The sequence below is a fragment of the Malus domestica genome, chromosome 10 (genome assembly GCF_042453785.1).
Source record: "Malus domestica chromosome 10, GDT2T_hap1".
Classification (NCBI taxonomy): Eukaryota; Viridiplantae; Streptophyta; class Magnoliopsida; order Rosales; family Rosaceae; genus Malus; species Malus domestica.
This window is the reverse complement of record NC_091670.1, coordinates 38,655,870-38,672,120: the sequence shown is the minus strand read 5'-3', so window position 1 is coordinate 38,672,120 and position 16,251 is coordinate 38,655,870. Positions and strand designations below refer to the sequence as shown.

The 16,251-nt window shown below is 43.5% G+C and overlaps 2 protein-coding genes across 2 annotated transcripts; both read left to right on the top strand.

Moving 5' to 3' along the window:
* The first annotated feature begins 10,940 nt into the window (after window positions 1-10,940).
* On the top strand, window positions 10,941-11,366 carry LOC139188717 (uncharacterized). Its single transcript, XM_070806403.1, has one exon. It carries the CDS (start codon window positions 10,941-10,943, stop codon window positions 11,364-11,366), a length of 426 nt encoding a protein of 141 aa, XP_070662504.1.
* Window positions 11,367-13,426: 2,060 nt separating this feature from the next.
* Window positions 13,427-13,951, top strand: LOC103431409 (uncharacterized). Its single transcript, XM_070806402.1, has one exon. The coding sequence runs from the start codon at window positions 13,427-13,429 to the stop codon at window positions 13,949-13,951; it is 525 nt and encodes a 174-aa protein (XP_070662503.1).
* The last annotated feature ends 2,300 nt before the right edge of the window (window positions 13,952-16,251 follow it).

Here is a 16,251-nt window from a genome sequence, read left to right as displayed (position 1 = left end):
TAGTAGGGCATACTTTAGGAAAACCTAACCTTCAAATATGCATGGGTAATTCATAAGTAATTAGAAGAACTACGTAAGATTATTAAGGTGACGGCGGAACCCTAGTGCTCAAATTTATTTTCAAAACGTTTTCTTGTGTTTTCTTTACTTTGTCAATTTATATAATCGTTTTAATTTAAAATTCGTTTTTAATATTTTAAGTCATAAAATCAACTTTTTCCAAACTTTGTTTTCAAATAGTTAATTAAGAATTAGTTTAAATACAAATTATTCATTCAATCCCTGTGAAAAACGATCTTGCTTGAGCCGTTTATACTACAACTACCTTGTTCTCTTGCAAGTATTTTTAAATGTTTTTATCCCTACTTTTGCAGGTGATAAAAATCCCTATCAATGTGAATTCTAACCTTCATTCATACGTGCAGGGTAAGAATTGTGGTAGAAGAGTTTATTATGATTAGCTTAGAGGAAAATGTGAGATTAGCAATTTGAAAAGTCTACTTTCTCCTCGTATGTTTGCTTTAACATGTGTAAGTTGTAATTATTATTTTTCTCTTCATAGCATACTTAAATTTGTAGATCAGCATATATTTGTTTTTGACATTTCTTATTAAATGTATTTGAAAACTAACTGAAGAAAATATCCAATTTTTTAGCAATTACTAAAAATCACCTCAATAATTACAGTTTTATTCCAATTTCTAAGTAAGGGGAAAAAAAACTCTGAAGTTTCAACGAAGAGAGTCGGAAGTTCTAAATAGTATATTTGTGTAAATAGGATTGTAAATATGGATGTACATATATATGTAAATAGAGATGTAAACATTTGTTGTAAACTGAAATAAAAAGGAACGAAGTTACCCGAAAGATATAGAAGCCTTGAGTGGTGAATAATTCTTGGGATGAGTCACGGACTAAGTCGCTCTCTTTAAGACGTTTCGCGACTCTGCCTAAATGTGCAAGCAGTTCACAAACACCACATCGTTCCCAGGATAAAACAGTTCAGAACATTCTTCTTCTGATAAAGTTCTTCTTTGCACAGTGGAAGAACCTTCGAACTCACACCCTCTCAAAATGTTGCTTACCAAAACTATGTAACAGAAAATATATATATTTTTCGTATCTTCCAATGATTCCAGGGACTGCTATATATACATTTAGAATAAAGAGACTTTGAAGGTTTGAGAGAAATGAAAGCAGGACAAAATCAAAACGTAAGTCAAATAAAACGGTTTTGTTGTGTATCATGTCAGAATTTTCTTCTCTATTCAGAGAAGTAATGGCGCCTTTCAAACTTAAAAAGAGATAACTTCTTATCTAATTGAAATGTCAATGTCATGTTTCAACTTAAAAAGTTGTAAACTCCTTATCTCATTGAAATGCGAAAATCAATTGGTTATTATGCATAGAAATAATGATAATAAACAAAACGTTATATATATAATATTGGTAATAAAACAAAACATAAATATATTTAAATATTTAAATAAAAACATATTTACTTCAACAATCCCCCACTTGTTTTTGTTTAAAACTATATATCAAGCAACATATCATAAAGCTATGTAAAAGTGTCTCTCAACTTGAACCTGTACATAGTGTTAGTGATCCAGATTATACTAGAGTAACTCATAGTTTTGAACTCTATCTCTGACAACACCACACACATAACTTTATGAAGGTGAAGTTCAAAAAGCCAGCACACTATGGACATGTGCTTGTATCCCAGTATAGTGAACGCTCTAGAAACTTGCCCAAGATTTCATGGAAAGCGGTCTCACTTCCACATTCACATAGGTAAGACTATCAAAGATATTCCTGTAGCTAGATATCCCACTTAACATAGAGTATAGACCTTACTAAGAGAAAAAAAATCTCAACCTAAAACCGCTTCAGGATGTCATGCTTCTTAGGGATGGACATGGAATAATATTCCAAATTAAAATTAGCAAGAATTCACTCATATCACTTGTGACTTGTTATTAACCTTTGAACCTATTTCTTGGGTTCTCCAGTCTATAGGTTGGGTTGCTATCACAAATGACTCAATTTTCTAAGGGCTTTAGTCTCATCCCTTTCAAGGTTTTCCAAACCTTTTCTCACGCTAGTCCTTTCATCAGAGGATCAATCAAGTTTTCTTCAGACCGTATATGATTCATTCTTACAGCTCAATTAGAGAGGTAATCTCTTATAGTGCTGTGCTTACGACGTATTTGTCACATTTTCCCATAAGCACTTTAGCTATTGCCGATGTGCTATCACAATGAATCAAAACTGTGGAATCGGTTTCTTCCATAAAGGGGTATCTGATTGTAGGTTCATAATTTGTAGAAGAATTAGAACCCCCACTATTTCAAAAATTAAAAGGAAATTTATTCTCATAAAAATTATCATCAAGTGACTAAATTATGACATTTTATCAACATTCAATTTAAACATTCCATCACTAGCATATCCCTTTCCCACAAAAATCCCATTTTTAGTAAGAGTATACGTATCTACTCCAATGGTTTGAGTAAATCCAGCCTTATTGAGAAGAAAGCCCGAGACCAAATTCTTCCTTATCACTGGAGCGTGCATCACATCTTTCAGTATCATGGTTTTTCCAGAGGTGAACCCCAGCTCCACCTCTCCAGTACCAACAACATCAGTTGAGTGCGAATCACCCAACAACACCTTATTGGAGGATGTTTGTGAGTCTTTCAAGATGATTGTATCAAAGTTTTAGATTTTTCTACTTAGCCGTTTGACCGTGGTAATGAAATAAAGGCTCAGCATGCAGTTTTCCCAAATTGACGTTTCTGGACGTTTTGGGCATTTTGGAGGTCAAGATATTTTGAGAAGATTCCTTCGGAGGATTTGTAGAGGACGTCTTTAGCTTTCAAAAGAGACCTTTGGGACCAAATTGGAGTTGATTTGGTCGGTCAAAAGTCTGATTTTCTGAGAACTCCGAATTCTAGTTCAAATAGGAAAACCTAACCTTCAAATATGCATGTGAGATATATGTTCTATATTGGAGGTTCCAAGTAGGGCATACTTTAGGAAAACCTAACCTTCAAATATGCATGGGTAATTCATAAGTAATTGGAAGAACTACGTAGGATTGTTCAGGTGACGGCGGAACCCTAGTGCTCAAATTTATTTTCAAAACGTTTCTTGTGTTTTCTTTACTTTGTCAATTTATTTAATTGTTTTAATTTAAAATTCGTTTTTAATATTTTAAGTCATAAAATCACATTTTTCCATACTTTGTTTTCAAATAGTTAATTAAGAATTAGTTTAAATACAAATTATTCATTCAATACTTGCGGAAAACGATCTTGCTTGAGCCGTTTATACTACAACTACCTTGTTCTCTTGCAAGTATTTTTAAATGTTTTTATCCCTACTTTTGCAGGTGGTAAAAATCCCTATCAATGTGAATTCTAACCTTCATTCATACGTGCAGGGTAAGAATTGTGGTAGAAGAGTTTATTGTGGTTAGCTTAGAGGAAAATGTGAGATTAGCAATTTGAAAAGTCTACTTTCTCCTCGTATGTTTGCTTTAACATGTGTAAGTTGTAATTATTATTTTTCTCTTCATGGCATACTTAATTTGTAGATCATCATATATTTGTTTTTGACATTTATTATTAAATGTATTTGAAAACTAACTGAAGAAAGTATCCAATTTTTTAGCAATTACTAAAAATCACCTCAATAATTACAGTTTTATTCCAATTTCTAAGTAAGGGGAAAAAAACTCTGAAGGTTCAATGAAGAGAATCGGAAGTTCTAAATAGTATATTTGTGTAAATAGGATTGTAAATATGGATGTACATATATATGTAAATAGAGATGTAAACATTGTTGTTAATATGTCTAAACAAAATTATAGACCCGCAGCAACGCGTGGGCTCTTTTGTTAGTTGAGTACTAATCTGTGGTTATGAATCATGATTGATGTTATAATACAAATTTAGGGAGTTATGAGTCATATCTGTATGCCCTTAATTTGTCTAATCTCTTGCAACACACACCCATATTAATTAGTTAACTTGAGAACCTTGTGTGGCATCCTTTCATATGAACATTAAGCTCCTATTTAGCTTAAGAAAAGGAAAACTAACTTCTTCCTTCATGAATTCTTCTGCTTGAAAAAGACAACTCGAGTAATCTCATCTAGGCCTGGTAATTTCTAACAAGACCTGATAACCCGATAACTCGACACGACACTGTAGACATCGAAATTTCGGTAAATAAATGTTGACCGATAAATCAAAGTGTCAACGCTCATGTATTACATAAATTTTACACGTAGCGTGTGGCTCAACGAAAATTGAAATGAGTTGGAAAAGTCATCAAATAGGACACGTGTCAACACCTGGCAGAAACGACTTATTTCATCTGGGATATTATATTCAAAATTAGGTCTTGGAAAATTCTATAAATACAAGCCCATTTCATTCATTTGGGGACCAATTCATATTACACCTTGAAGCTCTGAAGCTCTGAAACTCCGAAGCTCTCAAGCATCCAGGTTCCCGAAGAATCAAGAAAGCCTTCTTCGTTCTTCGTTCATCGTTCTTCCAAGATCAAGCCCCGACGGCCCTTGAAGAAAGTGTTCTTCGTTCATCGTTCTTCCAAGATCAAGCCCCGACGGCCCTTGGATCAACCATCCACCAATTCAAGATCAAGCCCCGACGGCCCTTGAAGAAAGCACCATCGTTCATCTTCCGTTCATCAAAGATCAAGCCCCAACGGCCCTTTGGATCAACAACGTCGACAAATCCACACATCCAACCGTTCTTCAAGATCAAGCCCAAAAACCTTTGAAGATCCGTTCATCACTGTTCTTCAAGATCAAGCCCAAAAGCCCTTGGAGATCCGTTCGTCACTGTTCTTCAAAGATCAAGCCCAAAAGCCCCTTTGAAGATCCGCTCAAATCCACCTTCAAGATCAAGTCCACGGCCCTTGAAGAACGTTCATCCTTAGATCAAGCCCAACGACCCTTTGGATCAATCACACATCCACAAATACACACCTTATGGAGATCGAATTAGAGGATCAAAATAGAGAGAGATTGTAACCCAAAATCATCAAATACAAATATTTGTTTGTGCACGTTGTTCTTGTCTCTTTCGTTTCAGGAATTTTCCGTGTTCACAAATTGGCACGCCCGGTGGGACATCTCTACCTCTCATCTCTTCCTCCGTTCAAGGAATATAAGCACACTTCCAAAATCAATGACGTCAAGGAAGGCTCAAGCTGTTCCCATAACCGGCGCAAAGAACAAAGGCGCCCTCGTCGCAAGTGGTGTCACGTTGGGTGTCACAACTCGAAGCAAAGCAAAAGCTACTTCTGCCACCTCTTTCACCTCTGCATCAACTCTGCCAGGGGAACGAGAGTACCCTAGGCATGAGCCTGTGATCACTTTAGCCTCACTAAGGGCACCAAGGGGGGAAAGACCGAGGGAATACTCTGAATCCATGCTCTCCGATGACGATTCAAGCGGCAGTTCAGCCATGCAAGTCATGACCGCTGGAGCAACTTCAGTCGAGGAACAGCTTGCTCAAATGAATGAAGCAATCGCAAGACTAACTCGAACTGCGGAAGAAAAAGACTTGCAAATCGCAGCATTAGTCAACCGACTAGAGGCGCAGGACAGTGAGAAACCCGACCCAGAGGATGATCCGCTAAAGGAAGGAGCTGGCGGAGACGAGGAACCCCCGGTAAAGAAAATCGATGGGAAGCCGAAACCAGACCAAGCAGCGGCACTCATGGGATCCCTTTCTATCCAGCAGCTGCAAGAGATGATCACCAACACCATCAAGGCACAGTACGAAGGGAGCTCATATACATCCGGGTTGTATTCAAAGCCGTATTCAAAGAAGATCGACGCCTTAAGGATGCCGAGGGGTTATCAACCACCAAAGTTCATGCAATTTGATGGAAAGGGAAACCCGAAACAGCACGTCGCCCACTTCGTTGAAACTTGCAACAACGCAGGAACCGAAGGGGATTACCTTGCCAAACAGTTTATGCGCTCGCTGAAAGGAAACGCCTTTGAGTGGTACACGGATCTGGAGCCTGAGTCCATCAACAGTTGGGAGCAACTGGATCGGGAATTCCTCAATCGCTTCTACAGCACCCGCCGCACTGTGAGCATGCTAGAGCTAACAAGCACAAAGCAGTGGAAGGACGAGCCAGTCATGGACTACATCAACCGATGGCGTAATCTAAGCCTCGACTGTAAGGACAGACTCTCCGAGATTTCTTCAATCGAGATGTGCATCCAGGGCATGCAATGGGGTTTACAATACATCCTTCAAGGTATCAAACCACGAACTTTTGAAGAATTAGCCACCCGTGCCCACGACATGGAGTTGAGCCTCGCCCACCATGGAAAGAAGGAGCCAATCACCGATTTCAAAAGGGATAAGGTGTTCACTTCAAGAGCAGACAATCATGGGAAAAAGCCCGCCAAGGAAGCTTTTACCACCAATACCACCCCTATCAAGACCTCGTCCGCGCCCGTCAAAATCTCTTTCAATAAAGCAAGGGAGATAAAAAAAGGTGAGCCTTCCCACACCCAAGATAGGTACAAAAACACCTTGAGGGAATTGGAGCAGAAGGTATACCCTTTTCCGGACTCCGACATGGACGCAATGCTGGACGACCTACTGGAGAAGAAGGTGATTGAGTTACCCGAATGCAAACGCCCTGAAGAAATGAATCGCATCAATGATCCCAAGTACTGCAAGTACCATCGTATCGTGGGTCATCATGTGGGCAAGTGTTTCATCCTAAAAGAACTCATCATGAAGTTGGCACAACAAGGACGGATTGAGCTCGACCTAGAAGACACAGCTGCGACGCACACCACTACGGTCGTGTTCGGATCCTTTGATCCCGTGTTTCTTCAAGAAATGCCTGACCATGCTCGGCAATACTCAAACCACACTGCACATTCTGCACCACCGTCACTGGGGGCAAGCAACCAGGACGCACCTACTGACGATGACAAAGGATGGACATTGGTGACCTATAAGAGGACGAGGAAACCAAAACCGCAAGCTATAAAGCAAAAGGGGGAACAAGGGAGAAAGCACCGCCGTCGCGGCAATAGGAAGCCTAAGAGAAACATAAGAGCTGCTAAGCCAATATATGCTGGGGAACCTGCGGAGCAAAAGCCACGCATTCCCGTCTCATTGCACGAGTACTTCCCGGAGGACTTTTTCCAACATTGCACTATCACCGCATGTCACGTGGTCGAAGTAAAAATGGAAGAACCCTCAAAGGAAAAAATTGTCGCCGCTGAGGGAGAAAATACTCCGACACCTGAAGAAGGTCTGCCAATACACTTTAGCATCGAGGAAGCGCTACAACTGCCAAAGAAGATACGAAGGGCATTGGCAACGGTTTTAGCGAGTCCAAACGACCACGAAGTGCAAGAAAGCAAGAACGAAGGCTTGAGGCCTCGGCCACACGAGTGTGCCACATGCTGTGCCACCGAGGACACAATCCACTTCGCCGACGAAGACTTGTTGCTAGGATCCAAGCCTCACAACCGACCTCTCTTCGTCTCTGGGTACGTAAGGGAGCATAAAGTCAGCCGCATGCTTGTGGACGGCGGGTCAGCCATAAATATCATGCCAAAGTCAACAATGACCGCAATCGGCATCAAGGTGGATGAACTATCCCTGAGCCGTCTACTAATCCAAGGTTTTAACCAGGGAGGACAAAGAGCGATGGGCATGATCCGAGTGGAGATGACCATTGGTGAACTCAAGTCAAGCGTGATGTTCCACATGATTGATGCGAGAACTTCCTACGGTCTGCTCTTAGGAAGGCCTTGGATCCATGCGAACGGAGTGGTACCGTCCACCCTTCACCAATGTTTAAAATTTTACCAAGAACGAGTGAAGGTGATCTATGGCGACACCAAGCCATTCACCGAAGCTGAATCACATTTCGCAGACGCCAAGTTCTACATGAATGAAGACACGGTGCCCGAAACTCTTCCAAAAGAGATTAAATCCATGAGCAAAGCAGCGCCTAAAAAACAGGAGTGGCAAGCTATGCCCAAGAAGCAAGAAGAAGAAGCTATGCCATCTTCAAGCAAAAACGACGATGAGCTTTCTAAACCTGCAACAACCAGAGGAAGCAGGACGACCTCAAATGGACCAAGCGTACCCGTCTTCCGGTACATCCCGACGTCGAGAAGAAAGAATGGTCAATCCCCGTTCGAAACTGCAGCGAGCAAAGCCGATGCACAGCGGCACATAGATAATGTAAAGTTGCTCCAAACGAATGCAGTTTTGCCTCTGACCTAGCTAGGCGACACTAAGGTTGCAAAACCATCACAGGGCTTCATAAAAGGCCTGCCAAAGGGGGTAGAACCAAGCTTTCTCCCAACCAAAATGACCGAAGAAGGTTTTGATCCAAACGCCTACAAACTTATGTCGAAAGCTGGGTATAACTTCACTTCCTCTGCAAATTTGGGAAAGAATGATTTGAACACCGTCAAAGACAACGAACGTGATCTCACTAAAACTCAGAAGAAATTGGAGAAGCATGGTTACGGGGTTAGCAACAACAAAGCTGGGCTTGGCTTCACACCAAATGCACCGGTGAAGATCTCCAGCAAGGCAAAAAATGCTAGCGCTCAACACATCAGCGTAAGCATTATACAAAATAAAGAGGAGCCTCAACCTGCCCCCCGGACATCAGTATTCGATAGAATGAATCGTTCAAAGCCCAGAGTTTCGGCACCTAAACTCATTGGCGGTCAAAACAAAACTTCCGTCTTCAAATGGCTTAACACGTCAGTATCTCGAGGCTCTGTTTTCAAAAGGTTATCAAAACCTAAAAAGCAAAGCAATACGACTAGCTTTCCTCCACGACAGTCAGTTATGGAAAGACTTGGAGAAGCCAAAGAGCCTTCCAAAATGAGAAAGACGACACCAGAAGTAGAAGAGATCGATCGCCTAGCAGAAAAGGATGACGTTCGAAGTTCCATTCCTTCAAGAATGAAGCGCCACGCAATTTTAGAGGTTAACACAGTTGGATCGCTGAAAGTGAAAAGGCGCACCATCATTCACACTGGACAATCTTCACGCCAACTAGCTCGAGAGGTTAACACCGAAGAAGAAGCCCAAGACGTCTTCCACATCACAATCCAAGAAGGTGAAGAAGATGAAAGCCTCGAAGAAGATGTCATTGCAGCACCATCACAACTCGAAGATTGGGGGCAAGCCACGGTTGACGATCTCAAAGAACTCAACTTAGGCACAAGTGAGGAACCGAAGCCTATCTTCGTGAGTGCATTACTAAGTGCAGGCGAGATAGAGAAGTATTACCAGCTGCTATTAGAGTTCAAGGACGTCTTTGCTTGGACCTACAAGGAAATACCCGGCCTCGACCCTATCATTGCTGTGCATCATCTTGCAGTCAAGCCTGGAACGCGACCAGTAAAGCAAACTCAAAGACGCTATCGATCCGAGCTCATCCCACAAATCGAGGCCGAGATTGACAAGTTGATCGAAGCAGGCTTCATTCGAGAGGTGCAATACCCCAAGTGGATCTCCAACATCGTCATAGTCCTTAAGAAATCCGGACAAATACGTGTTTGCGTGGACTTCCGAGACCTCAATAATGCTTGCCCAAAGGATGACTTCCCCTTGCCAATCATTGAAATCATGGTGGACGCAACCACTGGCCATGAGGCACTATCATTCATGGACGGCTCTTCTGGATACAATCAAATTCGTATGGCTCTTGAAGATGAGGAACTAACAGCCTTCCGCACTCCAAAAGGTATCTACTGCTACAAGGTGATGCCCTTTGGTCTAAAGAATGCTGGAGCTACATATCAATGCGCGATGCAGAAGATCTTCAATGACATGCTACACAAGAACGTAGAATGTTATGTGGACGATGTGGTGGTCAAGACAAAGAAAAGATCAAATCACTTGAAGGATTTGCGAGTAGTGTTCGAAAGGTTGCGAAAATACAACCTCAAGATGAACCCGTTAAAATGTGCATTTGGCGTCACATCTGGAAAGTTCCTTGGCTTCATTGTCAAGCATCGGGGCATTGAAGTAGACCAATCAAAGATCAAGGCCATTCAAAGCATGCCCGAGCCAAGAAACCTGCACGAGTTGAAAAGTCTACAAGGTCGGCTAGCCTTCATCAGACGCTTCATCTCCAACCTTGCAGGGCGTTGTCAACCGTTCAGTCGACTCATGAAGAAAGATGTTCCGTTCGTATGGGACAAAGCATGCAACAATGCTTTTGAAAGCATAAAGAAGTATTTATCAAGTCCACCTGTCCTGGGGGCACCTGTACCAGGGAAACCGCTCATATTGTACATTGCTGCTCAGGAAAGTTCAGTTGGAGCACTCTTGGCACAGGAAAACGAGGCCCAGAAAGAAGGAGCGCTCTACTACCTCAGTCGAACGCTTACCGGCGCTGAATTGAACTACTCCCCAATAGAAAAAATGTGCCTGGCTTTGATGTTTGCCATCCAGAAGCTCAGACATTACATGCATGCTTACACCATCCACTTGGTTGCTAAAGCTGACCCGGTCAAATACGTCATGTCTAAGCCAGTTTTGACAGGGCGACTAGCTAAATGGGCATTACTTCTCAATCAATACGAGATCATCTACGTCCCAGCTAAAGTCGTGAAAGGACAAGCGCTAGCAGACTTCCTTGCCGACCATCCAATCCCGGCCGATTGGAAAATCTCAGACGACCTGCCCGACGAATAGGTGTTCTGCATCGACATATTCCCGACATGGACGATGTTCTTCGACAGATCTGCACGAGCAGACGGAGCAGGGGCAGGAGTAGTATTCATGTCGCCACAAAGGCAAGTACTACCTTATTCATTCCAGCTAAGCGAATTATGCTCCAACAATGTCGCTGAGTACCAAGCACTGATCCTCGGGCTCCAAATGGCAATCAACATGGAAATCGCAGCCCTCGAGATATACGGCGACTCCAAGCTCATAATCAATCAACTCCTGACTGAATATGAGGTGAGGAAAGATGACCTTGTCCCATACTTCCGGCTGGCAACGCAGTTGCTACAAAGGTTTGAGGCCGTAACATTAGAACACGTGCCAAGAAAAGAGAATCAAATGGCAGACGCTCTCGCCAACCTAGCCTCGAGCATGACATTAGGAGAAGACGAAGCTACAAACGTGCCAGTCTGCCAAAGATGGGTAATCCCGCTTGTCACCGAAATGGTATTAAGTGATACAAACGTTATTTCAATACTTCCGGTCAACGTTGAAGAATGGAGACAGCCTCTGATCAACTACTTGGAGCACGGAATGCTTCCAGATGATCCGAAACACCGCTCTGAAATACGTCGATGAGCACACCGCTTCCTCTATTACAAAGGAACACTCTACCGGCGATCGTTTGAAGGGGTACTTCTGAGATGCCTAGGCGAGGAAGAAGCCAATCAAGCCATGGAAGAAGCACACTCAGGAATATGTGGAGCGCACCAGTCTGGACCAAAGCTTCATTTCCAGCTCAAAAGAATGGGTTATTACTGGCCAAGCATGGTAAAAGACTGCCTAGAATACGCCAAAAGGTGCCAAGCCTGCCAATTTCACGCCAACTTCATACATCAACCGCCTGAACCATTACACCCCACAGCTACTTCATGGCCGTTCGATGCATGGGGATTGGATGTCGTAGGACCAATTGCGCCAAAGTCATCTACGGGAGAGGCTTACATCCTGGCTGCAACAGATTACTTCTCTAAGTGGGCTGAGGCCATACCCCTGAAGGAAGTCAAGAAGGAAACTGTCGTCTGTTTCATCAAGGGACATATCATCCATCGATATGGGGTGCCTCGCTACATCGTCACCGACAACGGAAAGCAGTTCTCAAACCGACTCATGGACGAGCTCTGCGAGAAATACAAGTTCAAGCAGCGCAAATCCTCCATGTATCATGCTCCGGCCAACGGTCTTGCAGAAGCGTTCAACAAGACATTGTGCAACCTCCTGAAGAAGGTAATCGGTAGAACAAAGAAAGACTGGCATGAAAGAATAAGCGAAGCCCTATGGGCATACAGGACAACATATAGAACGCCTACCCAAGCCACACCTTATTCTCTTGTATATGGCGTAGAAGCTGTCCTACCACTCGAAAGTCAAATCTCCTCGCTAAGGATGGCTATACAAGAAGGCTTGACTGACGAAGAGAATGCAAAGTTGCGTCTTCAAGAACTGGAGGCACTGGATGAGAAAAGACTCGAAGCCCAGCAACACCTGGAGTGTTATCAAGCTCGACTTTCTAAAGCCTTCAACAAGAAAGTTCTCCCTCGATCTTTTCAAATGGGAGATCTCGTCATTTCATTGCGTAGGCCTATCATCACAACTCACAAGACAAAGAGCAAGTTCACGTCAAAATGGGATGGACCATACGTAGTACAAGAAGTCTACACCAATGGTGCCTACTTAATCATGGCGGAAGACGGCTTGAAGATCGGCCCTATCAACGGCAGATTCTTGAAGCGCTACTACCCGTGAAAGGCAACAAATTCATGCTCCTTGTTTGCACGAGCCTAAACTGCACGAACCAAAGCTCCTCGCCTGCACGAGCCTAAACTGCATGACACAACGCTCCTTGTCTGTAAGAGCCTAAACTGCAAGACACAAAGCTCCTTGTCCGCACGAGCCTAAACTGTAGGACACGAGGCTCCTTGCCTACACGAGCCTAAACTGCATGGCACAACGCTCCTAGTCTGCACGAGCATAAAAGGCAACACCAACGCTCCTTGTCTGCACGAGCTGAAACTGCAACACGGCACCAAATGCTCCTTGTCTGCACGAGCTGAAACTGCAAACGACACCAACACTCCTTGCCTGCATGAGTTAAAACTGCAAACGGCACAAAAAAGAAAATACCAAAAAATATGTATGTATTTGAACTACGTTACGACTTGATCTCTTCTTTGGAGGGGTACGTAGGCAGCTTGAATATTCAAAATTTCGAGTTCAGTCACATCAAAATCAAAAGAATAAATGTTTTATTAAAGAAGGTCAATTTCATTACAAATTTATTTTGTTAAGAAAATTTGCAATTTTCTTTGTACAAAATTAAACTACAGTTTCTTCAAAAAAAAAAAAAAAAAAAATTGAATACATATGTTATTACGTATTTAGAAAAAAAAAAGATTTCTTTTACATACATATACATACAAATATATATATATATATATATATATATGTATATCCATCAGCAGCAAGCCTCTCAAAAGTAGGCCATCCAGGCCCAAGTGTCAGCCTCCAAGCCCAATCCGTCATCTCCCTTGCCCATGGCTTCACCGTACCTCTTCAACCAAACCCAGATCTCTCCAAAGCAACACTAAGCCCAAACTGGCACACAGCCCAAACGCAGAGCCCGTAGCCTCAAAACGACAATGCAAGCACAGCAAAACCCTAACATCACAGTTAGCGAAATCTATTGTTCTCTCCTCCACAAAGCCGACAAGAAATTCTCCAAAATCAGAGAGCTCCCCTATTACCACTGCAACAGGCACGAGTACGACGCGTATTTCTACAAGGTCTTCAAGGTGTACACGCAGCTATGGAAATTTCAGCAAGAAAATCGCCAGAAACTTGTGGAGTCCGGTCTCCGGCGATCGGAGATTGGCGAGATCGCTTCGCGAATTGCGCAGCTCTACTTGGGGCAGTACATGAGGACCAGCGAGGCAAGCTACCTCTCCGAGGCGTACATATTCTACGAGGCGATTCTCAGCAGAGAGTACTTCAAGGAGGGCATGTTTCAGGACCTGAGCTTGGTCAACAAGCAGCTCCGGTTTGTTTCGAGGTTTTTAATGGTGTGCTTGCTCTTGAATCGGCGAGAGATGGTGCAGCAGCTGCTCAATCAGCTCAGAGTCTTGGTTGATGAAGTGCAAGAGGACCTTCCAGGAAACTCATTTTAAAGAATGGAAGCTGGTGATTCAGGAAATAGTTAGATTTTTGAAAGCTGACACAGCTTTTATGAATATCAGGCCTTTGAGATACAGTATTGTTCTAGACTGTCATCCTGTTCCTCTCGTCAGTCAAGCGGAAGCCTATTCACTATTTTCCTCACAGCTCCAGTGCAGGCTTTCTGTTTACTGCTTGGTATTTCACGCTCTTTGACATTGACAACGGTTCGTGGAGCATTTTCCGGGTCGATTTCCATTTTCCCAAGGATCTGGAATCCTCTTCTGGGTTCCCGATCACTCCCACTCGAGTCACTCCATCGGGGCTCCACTACTTTCCTCCTTCCTCCTCAGTCGGACAGCCGTGCCTTCGACTTGCAGCTCACCACACGCCACGGGACGGCCCAATGCCATCATCGATTCCACTCCCGTAGCAGCGCTTCGCCAAACTCCTGCCCACCTTCTTCTTCTCCGCCGTGAGAACAACAGCCGCAGCAGCTCAACGCCCTGCGGTAACCTTCTTCCGCCTCTGCAATTGCACCGACGACCCATGTCGAGATGCTCGAGAACCTGCCCTCATCCTTATCCTCCTCATCTCAGATCCGAGACCAATGCTCGCAACCTGTTCAATCAAATGCCTCACAAGGATTTGGTCACTTGGACTGCCTTGATTTCTGGCTATTCTCAACACGATCGACCTCAGGATGCCCTTGTTTTGTTTCCTGAGATGCTCCGCCAGGGGCTGGAACCCAACCAGTTCACCTTGTCTAGGTTGTTGAAAGCTTCTGGCGCTGTCTCTGATAACAACCATGGCAGGCAGCTTCACACTTATTGCTTTAAGTACGGTCTTGATTCCAAATGTCTATGTGGGCACTGCTCTTGTGGACATGTATGCTAGGTGTGGTCATATGGATGAATCCCAGTTGGTCTTTGACGCCTTGGACATCAAGAATGAGGTGTCCTGGAATGCTTTGATTGCTGGGCATGCTAGGAAAGCTCAAGGAGAGCATGCACTCAAGTTGTTCTGGAAGAAGCAGGGAGCGGCGCCGTACCGGATCTTTAATTTGGGGAACACATCACACTGTCTGAATCTCCACTTCTCTTCCTCAGCTGCCCAGCAATGGAAGCAGCAACCCAGCTTCTTCTCCCTAGCTGATCATCCTCCCCCAACAGCACCGTGTCGAGAGTAGCAGCAGGCGGAGCGAGAGAGACGCCAACGGCAAGGATCTCGACCTCGAGAGAGACGGCTCTCGTGGCATCAGCGACGAAGAGGATGGCAAGACGTGCAGGAAGAAGCTCAGGCTCTCCAAGGATCAATCTCCGCTGTCTCTGCGACATCCAGCCCAACCCCTCTTCACCATTAGAGCTCCACATTCGAGATGCTGGAAGGTGGTGCCAACTCTGTCGCCGCGTCGTCTGAATCTCCACCAAACCCCACCTGCTGCACATGGTGCGCACACCCGGAGCAAGTTGGGCTGCGCTCTCGGCATCGACTCCTTCCACCGCAGCGCCTGGCCTCCCTCGAACTTCAAAACGACCGCCGTCAAACGACTAGCCGGTCGTAAAGCTCGAAGCACCATCTTCTCCGTCCGCCTTCGTCCTTGCTCCGCTCCCTGCAAATTCCCCAGCCCATCATCGAAATTTATACAAAAAAAATAATAATAGAAAATGGGATAGTGGATCAAAGATGGGGAACAGCCCCATGGCAGATCAAAAGTTTCTGGTAATGCATGGGCACCATGTGCAAAAAGAAAAAAAAAAGAAAAAAAATGATGATGGAACTTGGTGCATCCAGCACCAAAAGAAAAAGATAATTAAAGGCAAAATATATAAAAATAAAAAATAAAAAAAAAGGGATCTTTGGTGCGTCTGGCCAAAAGAAAAAGAGAAAAAAAAAACAAAAGAGTATATGTACATAATATATATATAGCAAAAAAAAAAATTGCATTGAGAGAAATAAAGTCCATTTTATTTATTTTTCTGGGAATTTTTACATAAAATTGCATTCTACATACCAAAAAAAAAAAAAAAAAATTTACAAATGTGCAAACAAACGGGAGGAAGTCTTTATTGCTCAGGTGGTGTCTCAGTACTCGGCGGAACTCCAGGAAGAAGAGGAGCCAAAGGTTGATCATTCGGAGCTTCACTACGCGGTACAGCCCCAGAAGACGAAGGCAAATGTTGTTGGAACAAACCCACAAACCTCCGATGATCAAGTAAAATCTGACCATCAGATTCCTGCATCTGGTCAATTTTCCTCTTCATGTTTGTGGCATAGTTGTGTGCGAGCTTGTGCAACTGTTTATTCTCATGCT